The following is a 20,484-nucleotide window of genomic DNA, read 5'->3' as shown; positions in this document are numbered from 1 at the left end:
CACCACCAAACTAACTAGATTCACAGACACATACAGAACACTCTACTCAAAAACAGCACATTCTTTTCAAGGACATTTTCAGAACAGACAATGTTAGGACCCAAATTAACTCTCAAAAGAGCTCAAAAGACAGATATAGAAAGTTTTTTCTCTAACCAAGATGGAAAGAAGTTCAAAACCACTAGAGAAGTAAGGAATATTCATAAATTTGTGGAAATTAAATAACTTCCTTCTCCAAGAAATTAAATAACACTCTTAAACAACCAAAAAATTAAAAAAAAGAAAGTGCAAGGGAAGTTGGAAAATACTTAAGAGATGAATGTAAACAAAAACACAACATACAAAAACTTACAGGATACAGGAAAAGTAAAGGGGGGAATTTATAACTATAAATGGTTACATTAAAGACCAGGAAAGCTCTCAAAATCAATAACCTAGACTTATGACTTAAGGAATGAGAATAAGAACTAAACCCAAGGTACCAGAAGGAAATAAAATTCACAGCAGAGATCAAGAAAATAGAGAACAGAAAAACAGAGAAAAATCAATGAAAACAGAAGTTGGTTCTTTGACAAGCTCTACAAAATTGACAAATATTTAGCTGGGACAGTAAACTAAGGGAAAAAAAGACTCAAATTACTAAAATTAGAAATGAAAATGGGAAATTACTACCAATTATACAGAAATAAAAAGGATTATGAGAGAACTATGAACAACTGTACACCAATGAACTGGATAACCTAGATGAAATGTACAGTCTCCAAAACGAAAACATCCACCAACACTAAAAATCACGAAGAAACATAAAATATGAACAGACTTTTTTAACTAGCCAGGAGATTGACTTGGCAATCAAAAATCTTGCAGCAAAGTCAAGTCCTGGACCTGATGGCTTCACCGATGAATTCCACCAAACATTTAAAAAACTAACATCAATTCTTCTCAAACTTCCAAAAACAGAAGAGGAGGGAACACTTTCTAATTAATTTACAAGACCAGCATCACCATGATAGCAAAGCCAAACAAGGACACAAAAAAACTGCAGATAAATACAAATATCTCTTATGAACACTGATGCAAAAATTCTCAATAAAATACTAGAACATAGAATTTAGCAACATACTGAAAGTATACTAATTACCACTACCAAGTGGGATATATTCCTGGGATGCAAGGATGGTTCAATATATACAAACTGATCAATATACTACACATTGACAGAATGAAAGGAAAATAACATGATCATCAAAATTAATACAGAAAAGGATTTTTGACAAAATTCAACACAATTTTATGATAAAAATACTCAAACTAGGAATAGAAGGAAACTACTTCAATATAATAAAATCCACTTATCAGAAACCCACAGCTAACACCACACTCAATGCTGACAGCCTGAGAAGTTTTTCTGCAAGGTCAGGAAGAAGACAAGGGTGCCACCTTTTGCTACTTTTATTCGACTTAGTATTGGACGGTTTTGAGGGGTTCAAGACTGCAGTGGAGGAAGTAACTGCAGATGCGGCAGAAACAGCAAGAGAGCTAGAATCTGAAGTGGAGCCAAGATACAACTGAATTGCTGCAACCTTATGACAAAACTTGAATAGACAGTAAGCTGCTTTCTAATGGATGAACAAAGAAAGTGGTTTTATGAGATGGAATCTACTCCTGGGGATGACTATGAAGACTGTTAAAAAGACAACGAAAGATTTAGATTATTATTACATAAACTTACTTGGTAAAGCATCAGCAGGGTTTGAGAGGACTGACTCCAATTTTGAAAGATTTTTTGTGGATAAAGTTATGAAACAGCATTGATGTTATAGAGAAATCATTTGTAAAATAAGAGCCAATTGACGCAGCAAACTTCATTGCTATCTTACAGACATTTGCCACAGCAACCACTCCAACGTTCAGCAACCACCACTTGGATCATCAGCAGCATTAACACTGATGCAAGACTCTCCCACACCAGCAAAAAGATCATGACTCACTGAAGGGTTAGTGATGGTTAGCATTTTTAGCAATTAAGTATTATTAAGGTATGCACATACTATATATACACACATATATATCTCTAAAGAAAATGCTATTGTACACTTAATAGTCTACAGAATAGTATAAACATAACTTTTATATGCACTGGCAAATCAAGAAATTCACATGACTTGCTTTATTGCTGTGGTCTGGAACAAACCTACAACATTTCTGAGGTATGCCTGACTCAAAAGAAATGAAAGTAGGGTCTCAAAGAGATATCTCTGTACACTCACAGTCACATCAATATTATTCAAAATAGGTAAAACATGGAATCAACCCAAGTGTTCATCAACAGATGGGGTAAGCAAAATATGGTGTGTGCATTTATGTGATGGATTAGTAGACTTAAAAATGGAGGAAATTCTATCCTTTCTTTTTTTCTTTCACTCATGCTACAACTGATGAAACTTAAGGACATTATGATAAACAAAAATGTCAGTCACAGAAAGACAAATACTATATGATTCCACCCACATGAGGCACTGCCAACAGTTACAATCACACCCACAGGAATCACCACCCAGGGGCTGGGGAGTTATTGTTTAATAGATATAGAATTTTGATATCACAAGATGAGAGGAGTTCTGGAGATAGATGGCAGTGATGGTTCATGATGAGTGCTTTTAATATCATTTTAATAAAAAATGGTTAAGATGCTAAATTTTATGCTACATGAATTTTATCATAATAAAAAAAAATTACAGAACAAAACCCACATTTTCAAGTATTCAAATAAAAAAAAAGTATCCAGTAAAATTCAACCTATAACCAAAAAACATCAATCACTTTTATTTGGATTACATATTTTAAAAATACACAAACATCCAACATTCACAATATAAGTTAATAGGAAGCCTTTTGCAAAGCTTACATAAGGACAAACAAGACTATCATACCTTTGTTACAGCTGTTTTCACTTTCTGGTTTTTCTACCATAGGTTCTGAAGTAGGTTCTTTGTGTTCAATTTTTTCGTCCACTTTGTCTCTCTCTCTCTTCTCCAACTCACATTCCTTTTCCTGTTCTTTCGTCTTTTGCAGCTCTTTTTCCTTTTCTTGCTGCCGTTCTAGCTCCTTCTCTTTTTCTTGCTTCCTTTCCTTCTCCATTTCTCTCTGTTTTTCCTGTTCTCGCTCCAGTTCTTTTTCCTTTTCCTGTTGCCTTTCCCTTTCTTTTTCCCTCTCCTTCTCTCGCTCCCGCTCTTGTTCTTTCTCAAGTTCTTTCTCACGTTCCCGTTCCTTTTCTCGTTCTTTTTCTCTCTCCCTTTCTCTGATTTCCTCTGGAGAGGGTTGTTTGTCCACTATGCCAAGCTTTTCATCCAGTCGTTTAAGTTTCTCTGCACATGCTGCTTTCCTTTGTTCTTCCATTCTTCGCTCTTCCTCTTCACGCCGTTTACGAGCACGTTCCACTGCTGCAGAAAGTTCTGACTGTTGCCTTCTTCTTTGCTTCCATATTTCATCTTCATCTGGGACCTGCTGCTTGGGAGGAAAAGGGCCTGGTCTTCCAGGTACTGCCTGTCGGTCTGGAGGAGGATGCTGAAATTTTAAAATAAATTCTCAGATGAGTATGACAACACAGGATATATCACAAACAGCAGGAGCAAAATTCTCCATAGAATATCAGAAAATTTCCCTGAAAAACATACACATTAAAGGCAAAATGTGGGGAAAATAGTATATCTAGATAAGTTTCTAGAATAGTTAATCCAGCCATCTAATATTAACTGAGCATGTACCTGTCTATTGTGCCAGACATTAATGCTCACTCAGTATTTGCTGAGTAAAATTAGAAGCTGCCACAACTAGTATTTCAAAATCTAAATCTAGAGACAAAGGAAATTTAGAATATGAGTGCTTTAGCAGTAACTGCAAGGGATGGAATGCTAAAGAGGGGGAAAGGAAGCCCATAGAGACGCAACATGGCACCACACGAGCCAAGACCGGGGTGCAGTTACAAGCAAAGAGTGGACAGTCAAAGAAACTAAGTGAAGTGCACAGAGACACCGCTGCTGCTGACACACCAAAGGAGAAGAAACTCCTAGAAAGCAGCCTGGGTAGAGAATCCTTTTTTTTTGAGAAGTCTATGTTTAAAGAGAGATTCATATCTGGAGCCCATGGTGGAGAGGGAATCACCTTAGAGACTGAGTTTTACTGATTTAATTTTCAACTGATGTGCTCTAAAACATATTACTACAAAGTCTAAAATCAATGCCAACAACTATGCAAAGATAAGCAGAATGAAAAAAAGCACATGAAGAGCTGAAACATCAAGGAACTAAAAATGTGCTTTTAAAATACTGATTTTTAATAGCTACTAGGGTGAAGAAACCTTAAAAGCCATGTAACTATTCAGAATTCCTACAAAAGAGAAAACAATGATATGGTGAAAACACTGGACTGAATGCTACAACCAACCAACCAACCAAACCATGAATCCAGACTCTACCATTTACTAACAGTGCTACCTTAGAAAAACTGCTCCATCTCTCTGGTATTGTTACTTAATCCATACCTCAAAGACAAGCTGCAAAAACAAAGTAATTATATAAGCACACCTAAGTTGAGCATTTTTTTGAAAAGCAACTTTACTGAAGTATAATTTACATAAAATGTGATGTATATATTTTAACTGTATAGTTTGATGACTTTGGACAAATGATAAACTTATGTAACTACTGCCCCATTCAACCTATAGAGCATTTTCATCAGTCCTCTTTATGAATCCCTGACCCCATGCAACCAGTAATCTACTTCTGTAGTATAGAGTAGTTCTGCTTTTCCTAAAATTTCACAAAAATGGACACAAAAAGTTTTGTTGTTTTGTATCTGGCTTCTGGTGCTCAGGGTAGTGGTTTTGGGGTCACTGTGTGCAACAACTGTTTGCTCAATTCTATTGCTGGATACTACAGCATCAGAAACATACTGTTTTGTCTGTGGACAGACATACTTTTGGATTGCTTCTAGTTTTTTAACTAGGAATAAGACAGCTACAGCTATTCCTGCTTAAGTATTTGTGTAAATGCATGTTTTCATTTCCTTTAGATGAATACCTAGGAATGGAACTGCCAAGTCATATGGCAACTATGTGTTTCACTCTATAAGAAACTGCCAAACTGTTTTCCAAAGTGATCACAGGTTTTATGGCTCCATCAGCAATGTATGAGGGTGTCACCTGCTCTATACCTTGCCAACATCTGGTGCCACTGGTGCCATCAGCCTTGAAAATTCAGGACATGTAACAAAATTTCAATGCGGTTTTAGTTTTCATTTTGCTGGGAACTAAAAATATTGAACATTTTTTCATGTGTTTATTAGCCATCTGTATACCTTACTTTATGAAATGAATGTTCAAATCATTCTGTTGGACTCTTTGGTTTCATTGTTGAGTTGCAAGAGTTTTTCAATACACGTACGTGCACCCCCCACTGCCCAATATAATTTCCTTGTCAGATGAAACACTAATATTTTTCCTGTGATATCTTTTCTTTGCCTTAGAGATGTTTTTCAAAAATCAAACTGATCAATCTCTTCTTTCTAATTCATGTCTTTTTTGTCTCATCCAAGACATTTTTGTTGGCCCACGTTCATAAAGACTTTCTTCTACATTTTCTGCTAAATGTTTTAGTTTTAGCTTGTATGTGTATAGAAATGCTACAAAGAGCATGCAACAGTTAAAAGCAAAATGACTAGTGCAGATGATGGTGATGGTACGTGCACCTATCACAACAGTGATCAGGGAAGGAAGGCCTGTGAACTGTTAATATCTGTGATATCTCAAAAGCAAATTTTAGAAGGATGGAGGGACGAAGAGATTCCCTATGCTAACTGCTGCTGAGATTAAGTAAATGAATATAAGAGAACTGACTGTGGCAAGATGGAACAGTCATTACTAACCTTGATAATAACATTTTTTCAAAGGTATACTGGGAGACGAAAGTATAACTGGAGAGGGTTAATGAGAAAGTGATGGCAGGAAGTGTAAAGAACTCACTAAAACAATTTTGCCATGAAGGAGAACAGAGATATAGGGAGGAAACGGGTGGTGGTGATGGGGAGGTGTGAACTGTAGTGGAAGTTGAAGAAGGGTTGGTGTTTAAAACTTTTCTTGAAGGTGAGAGACAATATTATTGGTAACCGACAAAGATGGGATCCAGGGAACAAGTAGAAAGGTGGTCCTAAGGAACAAGGACAATAGAAAACAAGTACAGGAAAGGTACTTGATTAGGAAGAACAGGTGCTTCTTATTTTCTTAGAAAAATTAGGAGCACGCTAATCAGCTGAGAAGGAAGAGGGACAGGCTAAAGCAAGAGGTGCAGCTACAAGGTACAGTTGGTAACTATTTCATAAAAATTATCAATAAGAAACACAGAACCTTTCCACTATAATAAATAGGGCAAATAATACCTACAGACCATTAATAAGCATTTAGTTAAGATTTACCTGCTGTGCAAGCAACTTTGGAGGTGGTGGCAAGTGTGATGATGGTCCACGTTCCTATTATAAAGAAAAAAATTTTTACAAAGTAAGATAAAAAGTATCTACTTCAAATATTTCTGACTGTAATGTTTTTCAGTGAGACCAAAAGACTGCAAAACATCATTACTCTTTTCCTTTTTAAGTAAAAGTACATCAGTCCCTATAATATAACTACATTCTATGGAGTCACTCAGGCATTTCATAAGGTTACAAACACAAAATAACTTTGTTAAAAATAGATTCTTAGTGTAAAAATTCTAGAATTGTAGCCCAAGTAATCCGGCTGTGGAGAATTATGCCTTTAATTTCAAATTTTTATTTATATAGGTCCAATTCTTTTTATGGAATTTTTTTCCTAACGGCAGACTAAACTTTTTAAGTTTATATAGAGAAAAGAAACATCTAAAACACTGGAACCAGATATGAATGGATTAGTCACTTGTTTTTATATATCAGTGTCTCACACACACACATAAAGATATTATTTATATTTCTCCGTTCATCATTCCCTATTACGTCAGTTAAAAGTCACACGAAATACAGGTTTTACTTAAAAATTACTTAAAAAAACCTGCTTTTCCAGAATTTACAGATTTACTTTCCAATGACTCACCAATGGCTTATGAAATGCAAACTTCTGATACAGCATCTACTACTCGACAACTACTAGCTCTTACACAGCTCTCTTACTCCTCTCCAATATCACACTGCTGGGGACTTCTTCACAGGGCCATGTTTCTCCATGAAGCTTTCATACTTCTCCACTCTGGTAGGAACTGGTCCCTTCCCTTTGGAATTGCTCCTTTCCTTTTACTGGCTATTTCTTGCTTTAAGTAGCACGTTTTTTATGAAATCTTTTACACAGAAGTTTCTAAGAACTATGTGCACTCTGTCACTGCACTGTTAGCTACTTATTTTTAACCTCCCTGAAGGCACCATTCCTCCATTTGTTTTGTATGAATTCAACAAATTCATGCTGAGTATACCATGAATTACTAAAGTAGGCTTTCTGGAAGACAGTCCCTTTAAATTCTCGCATTGTAATGTAGTTCTTACTACATTTTAGAAGCAAGATCAAGTGTATCTACCGTCCATATGCTTCCTTGAAAAAAAAATGTTTTTCAAAATAGCTCAGACTTCATAGATTTCTTTACACCCTAGTGTGATTTCCCTACTGGGAATATATATAATTTCACACATGAATACTAACTAGGATTTACAAAGCATCCAATAAACTGAGGAGCACTTCAGGTATGTTTGTTTGGAAAAACAATTTATCCTTCCACTCTGACCTGACCAAGCTGCTATAAGAAGGAAAAGAGTGAAACTTTAGTTTCTACTCGATATTTTTAGCTACTATAGTACTGATAGTTCCCGTTGGTATGCAATAAATCTATGGTTTATGTCTCTTTAAGAAAAAATATATAGTTTCCATTTCCTAAGTCTTTTTCCAACTCTATGATTATAAGACTAATTCATCCTTGTCCCTTATCTGCAGTGACAAGAACCTCATGATTCCCACAAACCTGATTGAACGGTGGTCCTTTCCCATAGGGGCCTTTTGCTACTGATGGCTGGGTAGGTATCTGAGAAGATGATTTGGTGCTGGAAACTTCATCTGGTTCTTTTCGGTTTTCAGTGTTTTCAGAGGCTTTTGAACCTTGATCCTCACTGAAGAATCAAAACCCAAGTGAAATAATAAGTAGAATGGACAAAATATAAATGTTAAGTAAATGCATTTTCTCAACATAAAAAAGACATTACCTTCATATAGTTTTGGGGGAAAATGCATTAAGGAATGAGATGGCTTTTTAATTGAGCAATGCAAATTTATTCACTCGAGAAATATACACTATTATCTACAATGTGATGGGGCCTGGGCTTGGCCAGATTATCACAAGATATAAGCTGCAATAGAGTACTTGTCAAATACAGACACTCACACTTGACACACAATATGATTCCATCATTTTCTATTAATCTATTATTCTCACCCAAAACTCTCATCTGAATGCAACTAATACTCCAGACAATTAATTATTCTTATTTACTCTAATTTGCTCTGATTTAATGAAAAACAGCAATCAAGCTGTAGTATTTAAAAGTAATGACAAATCACAGGCATCTCACAGCTGATCATCAAACAGCAATGATTACAACATATGGCTGAAAAACTATACTGATACGTACATGCAAGCTCCTATTTAAGAGCCCAATTTTTATGCTTTATGACCCATATATTCCTGACCTCGCCCCTACATTTAAAAAAAAAAAAGAAAGAGGAAAAGCTCCCATTTCCCAAGAACTTATTGCTCCTTGCTAAGTTTAAAAAAATCAAAGACTTGAAACAGCTATTGTAACCCAAGTAAGTTTTCTCCAATTTTATAAATATGGATTAGGTCAAGCAAGTAAAAAGTTTTAAATGATCCCTGATACTGTCTCTCAAAGTATCTCCATTAGATGATGAGCATCTATGTAGTTTTTAACTTTTTATTTTGTATTGCATATAGCCAATTAACAAATAACGTTGTGATAGTTTTAGGCGAACGGGTTAGGGACTCAGCCATATAAACAGCTTCTTTTTTAAAAATAAATATTTTCTTTAGAAACATCAGACTGTTAATTCCTTGATTATTCATACTTTGAAAATTTGGCTCATCAATCACCTTCCCACTCAGTAAAAATCCTCAGAGTAGAACGTAGAAATTCTATAAGCAGGGAGGAAATGCCTATCAATGAAAACTCTTTGCATAAATGGCTCTTATGGGATTTCCCTGGTGGTCCAGTCCTTAAGAATCCAACTGCCACTGCAAGGGACAGGGACTCACTTCCTGGACTCCCTGGTCCAGGAAGATTTCACATGCCAAGAGGCAACTAAGCCCATAGGCCATAACTACTGAAGCCCGCACTCTCCAGAGCCCGTGCCCTGTAACAGAAGCTGCCATCGCAAAGAGAAGTCAGTGCACGACTAGAGAACAGCGCCTACTCGCCACAACTAGAGAGAGCCTGCGAGCAACAAAGACCCAGAGCAGGCAAAAATAAAATTAAATAAATGGCCCACATTACATTAACAAATTCACACTGTTATTAGTAACAGATATCACAACTTACCTGCTGTTTTCTTTAGGACTACTACTTCCTTGCTCATCATCATCACTGAAATTCAGCTGTTCTGTATAATCCACTTCCATCTGAGCACCTATTAAATTAAGGAGAATTCAGACTGACTGTTTCAAAGTGTATAAAATCTAAAAATGCTTTATTAATCTTGTCTCCTACCTGCCCAACCTTCGTCAGCTTCAGCATCTAGGTTATCAAATTTATCAAGCTCCTTTAGTTCTGACGCACTAAGGATGGAGGGACGTTCCGGCTCAGAGGCCCATGAAGGAGGTGGGCCTCTTCCTCGAAGGCCTCTAAGCAGTGACAGGTTATGAGGGAAAAAGGATACTAAGTTTTAATGATACTAAATTAGGAAAATAGTAAAAGATTGGAATTTAGTTAATTTCAATTCAACATTAATGCTTTCTACGTGATGATATACAAAGTATTCTGCACTGACATGTGTATGAAGAGACTGTAAGATTAACACACAAATTTAAGACAATACATAATGATATTTCTTATGCAGATATTTAACAGCAAAATTTTCAAGCATTTAAAATACAACAAATATACATTAGAAGTCTATATGGCTAAGAGTACTACTCATCTGAAAATAAAGAACTTGAAGGAAAATCATCATTCAGGAGGCTGCTCAAGGTTTACAATTAAGAAAAAAAAGAATGGGGGTTATCAACGTCATGGAAGGAAGAAAGAGTAAACAAGTGCCATCCATTTCGGGGGCCACAATTTTCAGTTTTCAGTATTTTATGTCAAATGATTTAATGTTTTAGAAGATTAAAGTAGTTTTGTTCTATCTTGAGGAAAGTTAACCAATTACTTGTTGATGACAAATGTACCTTGAAGACAGAATAATAAATCCCCACAATCTACTCAACCTCCTGAAAATTTTAACAAGCATATATATATATACACATATATATATACATATACCCTGCAAACTTTAATCATTTAATAGTCTTACTTGTTTGTTTCAGATAAAGAAGGTGGAAACCTCATGGGACCATGTAGAGGAGGATAGGCCATCCTAGGATACTGCTGAAACATCTGCATAAAGGAAACAAAAATTGGTAAATTTAGCTACTAAGTTATTAAAAAAAAAGTTAACCCAAGCCTGAAATTGTAATACATAGAAATGATTAAATAGCACTGTGAATATAGAATTTTATCTACTGGTATAGATAACACTGTCAGTAACAAGCCTTTTATAAAACTACTGCCTCTACCAAGTCATTACAAAGAGGTAAGAACTAGGACACATCATATTAAGAACTTCTGTTATCTCATTAACAAAGTTTCATAAAAATAACTGTGCACGGAACTGAAAATATAACAAACACAACATGCATGCACCTCAGAAAACTTCAATTTTCTTAACCAAGTTTAAAGATGTGAAATGATACAATGTGAAACCTCATCCTAATGCGGTCTTGGTAGATTAACTGAGAGCAGATTTGTTGGTAAAGAACTCAGTTCAGATACAAGGATAGCCCATAACCAGAGAAAGGTGAGGGAGGAAGTGGGGAGGCAGCTAATTGAGGGATTTTCTATGGGTAGGGCACAAGTGGATTCTGAGTCAAGTTATTACACAGATAGTAGTTACATACAAAGGCCCAAAGATGATGCTCTCCATGGGAACTTGGCTCTGTGAATCTGACTTTAGGAGAATTTGTATGATAAGTTTATGAAGACAACTAGTAATACCAAGGGAATTATCCTATGGTTTCTAAGGGAAGAAATGTCAAGCAGTGCTTGGTTATTTACTCTTCTCATATCCAGGTTAAATTATGTTTTAAAAAAATGAAATTGTATTACCTTAAATACATAATTTATATCCTGAAATAGATTAGTTTTTCTTTAAAAACAAAAGAACCATTAGATGAGGAAATTAGTTCATACTTGAAGAAAAGCTATGCTTATATGATTGTGCTATGTAAAGAAGAAATTTCTAAGCAGAGTTGGAGCAAAGGTTAATTAAGATAAGCAACAGCTGAAACTCAACTGGGGAAGCTTTGTGCCTGGGGAATACTCCAGAGAATTTTTGGTTCCATCTCACTTCCACACTGAAATTAGCAAACAGATGATTGAGGGCAAATGGTCATAGGTTAAGTTGCATTAGATCCTTCTGATTACTCAGGCATAGATATTAATTTATGTGGTGTTAAATGTTTAAAATTTAGGAATTTGCCTCAAAAACATTGTAGAAACAACTTCTCAATATATAATATTTTAAAACATGTTTGTTTAGTGAAACACTTTATTTGAATAAATTCATTGATCAAACTGGTAACAGAGCTCACTTGATCTTCCCTCTTAACTTCCCTTATCCCACCCCCACATCTGGAAATTCAGGGGTCCTTGGAAGCACAACTTGAAAAATACCAGGAGACAAGTATTTGGATACAAATCATTACTCAAGGTCAGGTTAGCATTTAAGACTGACCTTATTATACACCCCAACAATTAAAGAAAATACTCAATAAGCAATTGTACTAATAATTTATTTCCTTCTCTCTTAGAATGGTTAAATAAAACGTAAATTTATTTACTTGAATACATGTAACACACCATATAATTTCACAGTAGACTGAGAGCAAACAAAAAGAGGGCAACAAATTTATAGGAAATACGGGGGTCAGAAGTATATATAGTAATATATACTTTCAAAATTAAATTTCCCCTGCCACTCTTAGGTTCTTTTTTTTTGAGGTGGGGGTGCAATGTGTGGCATGTGGAACCTAATTCTCTGACTGGAGATCAAACATGTGCCCCCTGCACTGGGAGTGTGGAACCACTGAACTGCCAGGGAAGTCCCCTCAGAAATATATATTAAATGAAACTATAAGGACAGAATCAGCAAAATCCAGACTATGAGAAACTCCACGGGATAACAAACTGTAACAGATATGCTCCTAAGAAAATAAGAGATGGAAGAAAAGATAATCATAGATAATAAAATTGCTAAGAAAAATACCAACCAATCTCAAGAATAGATGGTATCTGGATCCTAATTAAGAGATAATCAGGGAAACTGGAACAATGATTTAGTATTTAAAGAATTTTTTTTTATATATGTGTGATAATGGCACTGTGAATTTTCCCCTAGTCTTTCTCTTTTAAAATCTAATCTAAAATATATATGGATGAGATGATCTACTAGGATTTGTTTAGTAATCCCAGATGGTGAGAAATGTTAAGTGAAGCAAGATGCACCACAAATTGGTAACTGTTGAAGATGTATGGCAGATATGGGTGGAAGAAAGTTCATGCTTTCTATTTCTGAATGTTAAAAATATTTCATTATACAAAGATTTTAAAAACACTTAAAGGTATATTAATAAAAATTTTAGAACTAAAGCAGGTATTAACCTTTTTTGTGCCATGAACAACCCCTTTAGCAGTCTGATAAATCCTATGGACCTCATCTCATAAAAATGTTTTTAAATGCCTAACTGAAAACACAGGATTACTAAGAAATTAATTATACTAAAATTCTGTCACCACGATATTTAAAAAGCAAAATTTGTGATATGGTAACATGCATGCTTCAATAAGTAACACTAATTTGAATTATGCTGAGTATAAAAAATATTTGCAGTATCTTAATGTAATGTTATATGAAAATACCTATGATGCCTATTAAGGGTAAAACTCAGGTACTGCTGTGATTGATTCCTAAATTCATAATCAAAGGAAATGTTAATTTTTAGTTAGATGTTAATGAAAATAAAGACCTAAATTTTTCCCCATTCCAATTATTTCCTTGGTATCCAGATCAAAAACCTCTTATTTAGCCCCTTGCTGATTCAACAATACTCACATAAGGAGGCATCATAGCTCTGTACTGCGAAGCAAGGGCAGGCTGCTGTCCATTCAGTTTAGCCTGTGGAGGACCACAAGCTATCCTCTTTTCTACCACTTTGAGGATATCACTTTGCTCTGATGTTCCAGCTGTGCTTTCATCCTGGCCAGGCTTTTCATCTTGGTCAGACGTTAAAGATGAACTAGCAGATTTACCACCATCTCTCCAACAAGCAACATCTGGTGTGAAAAGAGATAGGAAAATAAGAAGACAAAGAAAATCTCAAAATGTAACAGAGTGCAACCAAGTGAGGCGTATTTCAAGAATATTTTAGCAAGTAAGCACAGTGAAGGAACAGTAAAGTCTAATCTACTCTGTACTAGAAATCAAGTAAGCATAGTGAAGAAACAGTAAAAGTCTAATCTAGTTTGTACTAGATATCTAGGCTTTGAAGGTGTTTAGGTAGTCAGAGCAGTGACTTCCAAAGTAGAGAGGATATACCTCAGAGGCTACCTCCAGAAGCAAACACTGAGGTTGGGGAAGAAAATATTAAGAATTCCCTATCAAGCTTCACCAGTTTTTGATACAGAGATTAAAATCAGTTATACCAGAGCAGTCCTGAGGGAAGGGAGTTCTATACCCCAAAAGGACTGATAGTGATGCATGCTCTTATTCATTTTTCGTCTATTACTGCCTATTACATGTGCCCAAGTGCACAGATTTAGTGTCTGTGTAACCCGATTCAACTACACGTAACCAGATAAAACAGATAATTGGTTTTACAAGGAAACTCTGGTTCAAGCGGTCTCTACTCCTTCTATTCACACCTGATGTAGTCCACTCAACTGTGTACCAGGATTGGTCTGTGCAACCTGTACAGTAAGATAGATGTGTTGGCGGTCTTCTCTGAAAACAGGCTATGAAAGCCTGGGGGTTTCCATCTTGAGTGAGAGATGTCTGTCTGTCCCTCCTTATTTTTTCTGAGGAAGTCATGTTGTGAGCCACCCACACACAAATGAGCCACGAGAGAGCTTGACACAGCAGCCCCAGTCAGGCCAGCATCAGATGAGGGCTTCACTGTAATTTTGAAGAGAGAGAACCCCCAGCTAAGTGGCTGCCAGATTCCTAACCGTCAGAGACTGAAATGTCCAGTTCAGTTTGTTATCTTAAGCTGCCAAATACATTACACAGCAACAGATAACTGGTGAAAAGAAATTAAACAAGAAAATAGTGGAGCTGACACTATTATTCCTAATATAAACTCATCAACCACATAACTATAATTAAAAATAAAAATAAAAAATTAATTAGACATTTTAAAATCTCTCAAAGATTTTACATTTCTATTTTTAGTTTATGCTTTATAATGCACATAATACAAGTATCTCTTACCATTCAAACTGATTAGCTCCTCAGTTTGAATTCAGAAAGCAAGGGATCCTTGAATATTAGCAAGTGAATGGACATAATTTATATATAAATATTGCATATTGGGGAGGTTTGATAAAAATTTTGACTATTGTAAAAATAACCAAATACTGATGTAAGTTCCCTAGTCATTTTGTTAAAAAGCTAACTTTTGATTTAGTAGGTTGGGTGTGAGGCCCAAGACACATACTTCCAACAAGTTCTCAAGTTAAACTGATGCTGTTCATGTAAAAACCATACTTGAGTGGCAATCAACTATAGTTACTGTCTGCCTTTTCAAACTACATACAACAGCAGCAGGCAGGAGGTTATATCAAAATAGAACACAAATATAATCTTATTCTATACTTTTACTAAGAAAAAATATTCTTACTTGGTGGGCGTAAACTGGGTCCAGGTCCATAATTGTCATCATTTGCTTCTTTTTCTTTTTTTTCCTGATCCCCAGCTGCCTGTAGGCTGGGAAATTCTTGTTGAAAATGACTATTCACCTGGATTCCTACGCATTAAAAAAAAAAATACATACAATACTGAAGATAATACAAAAACTCTCCCAGGACAGAGCTCTCTCCTTTTTTTGGTAATTTATTCCACACTGCAATGGTAACTGTTCATATCCATAAAATTTTCAATTTATCTAGAATTAGAATCCCTTGGAAAGTTAATGAACAGCCATGAGGAGAAAAACAAAGTCTGAGAAAGGCATCTGCCAGACATCATTCTGGCAGACTCATTAAAATTGGTGCAGCAAACAAGTAGAGTTTCACTTCTGTTTCTCTTTTATTATGACTCCTTTCATTTTCAACACAAGTTAAATTATTTTGCTAATAAATAACACTAAGAACCAGTTTAAACAACATTACTAAAACAGAATTTATGAGTCAACACTACAAATATGGTGAGGCTATGATGTTTTTGTTTAACTGCTGAGATACTGATGGCACCTCACTATTCACTCATTTGCCTATCTACCTGCCTGCCTATTTATTTTACACTTCCATAAACTAAAAGAACTGACTTTATTAGCTTGAGGGCCTAGATGGGTTTCTCTATATGTTTTACAGACATATTTGCAAGTGGGGAAATCATATTTTGTTGGGGAGTCCATCATTCCTATCGGGGAGGGAAGTATCACAGCTACTGTCCTTGATGGCTATTCTCCTAGATCTTCCCTACCGTGGAAACTGGGAGTAGCATGCTTGAAACAGGAAAGGCTGAAGGGCACGCATGGAAATTAATATGGTTTACAGCAATCAACATTAATGTCTGGGTATTTTCTGTCTCAGAACTGAAGGCACAAGATTTTGTCTGGTTACAGAGGGTAAAGACAGAGTAATGTGGGGCTTGGGGTATCTTAAAGACTACTTCTTTGATTCCTATTACTGGCTCATACATAGGTCTTAATACTGAAACTTAACTAGACCAGAAGATTTTTTTAAAAGATCCTTTTTTTTAAGGGTCTAATAATTTCTTTTGACAGTGTTCTCTGCCCCTGCCAAAACAGTATAATTTGCCCCTTATCTTCTGTATGGCTGTTCAGTAACTATCAAGCCTAACCAGTTTCCCCAGCTAATGTCTACTTACCATCTCCTTGCCCACCTTGCTTGTTACTGGCCCATGATTTGGGAGCAGGTGCTACTTCTGGGGGAGCTGCAACCCCAGGTTTTGGTTGTGCTGGTGGAACTTCTGGTGCTCTTAAAAAAATATGAATCCATTATTTCAGATATTGTATGTTTAAACAAAATAATTATGTCACTTAAGCTAACTCTGTATACAAATGATTTTAGCTACATATTTACTCAGATGCACCCCCCATGCATTCTCTCTGCAACATTCCTTTAAAAGAAGTACAGCTATTTTTGTCCTCTTTTATTTCTACCCTTGAATAACCCAAGGAGATGACAGCTTTGTTTTTAATTTTGGAAGGAAAGGAAGGGAAGAGGAAAGGAAGAGAGAGAGAAAAAAATAGCACTCATTATTGAACATAGCTACCAAAAATTACTTTTGATGAAGTAAACATTTATAATTAGAAATAACATTACAGGCATACATACAGTCTGGATTGGTGGGATTAGCCAGGAGCTAAGGCTAATAAGCAAGCTCTCCATTCAGCAGTCAATAGGTTCACCGCTACATATTACTGTTAATCAAAAGAAGTCATAGCAACCTGACTGATGTGTCCCCATGAGTATAACGTGTTTTACAAGGGTCTACAGTTTCAACTGACATCCCTGGTGGCTCAGATGGCAAAGCATCTGCCTACAGTGTGGGAGACCTGGGTTCAATCCCTGGGTCGGGAAGATCCTCTGGAGAAGGAAATGGTAACCCACTCTAGTACCCTTGCCTGGAAAATCCCATGGACGGAGGAGTGTGGTAGACTACAATCCATGGGGGTCTCAGAGTTGGACATGACTAAGCGACTTCACTTTCACAGTGTCATTCAATCCTTGCAATGAGTTAAGGCTTAAAAATAAAACAGTTAACAGACTTAAGAAATGCAATATATTTCTGGTATACTCAGACCTAAAACTGACTTGCTACTACAAAATAATTCTATTAACTAAGAAGTAGAGAACAATAAGCCTTTGATAAGCTTCACCCAAGTAGTAGCATTTATCATATAAAGTTCTCCAGAATACAGAGCTTTAGTAACAGTTATAGACAAAAAGTATCAAGTACTCATTTTCTTGCCTTATTTTTAAAAATTACCACTACTTGGCTTGGTCGTTCAATAAACCAAGAACCCTGCATCGTTCTTGAAACAGAATACTAAATATTTATTGAATGAATTATGATTAAGAGGGACATTACTAATTCCATGCCAGTTTTCTTGTTAATTCTTTATTCATTCAAATAGTATTACTTGATTACCTATGATGTACATCAGGTAGTTTCAATGAGGCAGACAGGAACTCTAAGCTTTGTGGAAATTATTTAACAGAAGCAGCTCTTAAATCATAGAAAGAGAATGCCTGATTTGGTGAGGAATAGGAGGGAGCCTAACACAGTGTACGATAAAAGGAAACTTATGATCAGTATTTCTGTCATCTGTCCTATTCTGACACCTGAAAATACTGCCACTAAACCCACTCCTAGTAAAAATTACACAAGAGCTGACTATATATACAACATTTTAAAGGGCATGATATATGTAATACACATAGCATAACACCTAGCACATAGAAGGGACTCAAAGAATGGGGAATGATTTCATTTTCTTAGTAGACTTCGACTTACTTTTCTTCTTCGTGTTGCTCTTGTTTTGATGCCCATCCTGTGCCGTCTTTAGGTACAATGTTCACATTAGGATCGTTGCCTTTGTTTTCTGCTTTGAGACTTGGGAGGTTAGCAGGTGGAGGCATACGCCGAGAAATACCAACTTTTCCAAGACTCTGTAATCCATGGCGAGCTGCAACTAAAGATCAGTAACATCAACTTTCTTAGTAACTATTTTATTCTTAAAACAACACAAAAGACAATAGGAATTAATGGGAATCTTGAGCTATTATTTTCTAGTATTTTAAGAAACAAAATGTAAAACTAAGCCACAAACCTGCAACATAACCCAAGGTAGAAGTTGTATTCAAATTTAACTATCAAGTCACTGAACAGATGCTTGAAAAATTCTAACAGATGAACTAACTCTATAAACTACAAAAAAGAAAACACTGAAAGTGCTGTTTTGTACTTTTCCCTAAGGAACTGATTTTAAACTCAAAACTTCATATGTGAAACAATAAATATGATATAAAACAATCTCACAGACATATAGGACCGACCTGTAGTTGCCCAGGGGAAGTGGGTGAAATGGGAGTTTGGGATCAGCAAATGCAAATTAGTATATATAGAATGGAGAAACAAAGTCCTTCTGTATTCAATATACTGTGATAAATTGTAATGGAAAATAATATAAAAAATGTATATATATGTATAACTGAATCACTTTGCTATACAGCACAAATTAACAAACACTGTAAATCAACTACACTTGATTAAAATAATTTTAGCTTTATACCTATTAATCTCATTAACCAAGTCTCCCCTTTGGAACCATATAGTTTAACTTATTTTCTGCTGACAACAAACTGGAAAAAAACAAACATATTTTAAAACATTTATAAACTTTTAACTTTAAAAACTTCATATCCCCTCAAAGATATGTACATAAAAAGCCCAATACAAACAGGGCTGCTTTAACACAGATTTGCCTAGATCCTAACAGCAATAGCTCTAGTTTATCACTTAGAGCAATAAAATGAAACCATGAAAATTACAAAAAACATAAAAGCCACCTGATTTTACTCACCTGTGGTTTTCTGAGTCTCTAATGATTTACCCTTGTAAGTATTAAATAAACTGAGTGTCGCATACTTTTTCCCATCCTTTGCTTTCGTGCTCTGGCCTGACTTCTCCGACATTTCGGTGGAAACTCATCGAGTCTAGAACCTTCTGCCACACCCTTTAAAATCAGTCTGTAAGATTAACAGAAGAAAGAGAAATAAGGAGGAACATTTTAGAATTAGTTTACTAAAAACTTAGTAAATTCAAATGATCACAGAAATTCTGAAAAATAAAAACGAGACGTTAAATCATTCTTTAATAACTCACATTAATAATAATTTCATGAGCCTGTTTAATACTGTAAAATTCCAATAACCAACATGTGACAAAGTTAATCAAAATAAACTGCCGTGTGCTTGGTGAGTATATTATTTATGGTTTGTAACCACTTAACTATTCTACAGAGAGTAAGGGTTTTAAGCCATACTGAGATGAACAGTTGAACTACAGTTAATTGATGGAGAATGTCTTTCTATCTAATAAACAAATATTCAACCTAATAGGACTGAGATGACTGGCATGATCAGCTTACACATATGGAATCCAAATGGGACAGAAGGATAACATCCTCTTCTTATAAACTGCATGCCTGTGTTTTCAGGCAATATGTGTCTAACAAGAATCTTTTATTTAACAGTCTAGAATAGAAAGAACATTCTATTTTCTCTGCATTCTGCAAAGGGTAGAACACTCCCTCATAAATCTAAGACATAGTATTCTATTTCACTACAGAGTAAGTGTTCAAGAAATAGTGTAAAAAAAAAAAAGAAATAGTGTACACTTGTCAAAAGTCTCTGTATATGAGAAGTAAAGAGTACTTTAATGAACATTCATATACAAAGAGAATGTTCATCTTTGGAATTAATATACCCTAATTAAAAACTAGCCTAATAATACACAGGGGAGGAGATACTGATTAGCTCTCATACTATTTCTCTTCAATTTATTAAGGTATGCACTATCAATCTTAGGAATTGTTTCTTTTTCTGTGCATGTTTGCTTTATTTGTTTTGAGAGTAGAAGTAGGGCAGGAGGTAGTGAATCTAACAAGAAACCAACAATAGCTATAAGCATGGGAGCTGAAGAGTACAGAACAGGATATAATGCAAAAAGCATTCAAAGTCAAGGAATGCCTGAGTAGATCCTATCATCATAAAGATCCTTTCATGCACTGGTTTTACATTTGTCAATTACAGAATAAGCATCACATCCAGAGGGATGATTTTACATTCATATCAACTAACATACAGTATTCATGTAGTGCCATAAAGTTTATCTGTAATCTT

At 35.5% G+C, this 20,484-nt stretch overlaps 1 protein-coding gene across 12 annotated transcripts in view; it reads right to left on the bottom strand.

Annotated features, from left to right (window-relative positions):
- The window catches only part of PRRC2C (proline rich coiled-coil 2C), a 95,071-nt gene that overhangs the window by 47,877 nt on the left and 26,710 nt on the right, over positions 1-20,484 (bottom strand). For 7 of the 12 annotated variants that reach the window (XM_018060308.1, XM_018060298.1, XM_018060306.1 and 4 more), the window contains exons 2-12: positions 19,164-19,329; positions 18,095-18,272; positions 16,442-16,551; positions 15,231-15,356; positions 13,448-13,668; positions 10,592-10,674; positions 9,787-9,920; positions 9,619-9,706; positions 8,034-8,178; positions 6,472-6,525; positions 2,934-3,567 (exon numbers count right to left, since the gene is read on the bottom strand). In XM_018060308.1, coding sequence (XP_017915797.1) covers positions 2,934-3,567; positions 6,472-6,525; positions 8,034-8,178; positions 9,619-9,706; positions 9,787-9,920; positions 10,592-10,674; positions 13,448-13,668; positions 15,231-15,356; positions 16,442-16,551; positions 18,095-18,272; positions 19,164-19,275 — 1,885 coding nt within the window. In that variant the 5' untranslated portion in view covers positions 19,276-19,329. The remainder of the gene's footprint in view (positions 1-2,933; positions 3,568-6,471; positions 6,526-8,033; positions 8,179-9,618; positions 9,707-9,786; positions 9,921-10,591; positions 10,675-13,447; positions 13,669-15,230; positions 15,357-16,441; positions 16,552-18,094; positions 18,273-19,163; positions 19,330-20,484) is intronic. The other 5 variants (XM_018060300.1, XM_018060304.1, XM_018060309.1 and 2 more) reach the window with 3 other exon arrangements.

The sequence above is a fragment of the Capra hircus genome, chromosome 16 (genome assembly GCF_001704415.2).
Source record: "Capra hircus breed San Clemente chromosome 16, ASM170441v1, whole genome shotgun sequence".
Taxonomy (NCBI): Eukaryota; Metazoa; Chordata; class Mammalia; order Artiodactyla; family Bovidae; genus Capra; species Capra hircus.
The sequence above is the reverse complement of the archived record's forward strand: the minus strand, read 5'-3'. Positions and strand labels throughout refer to the sequence as shown.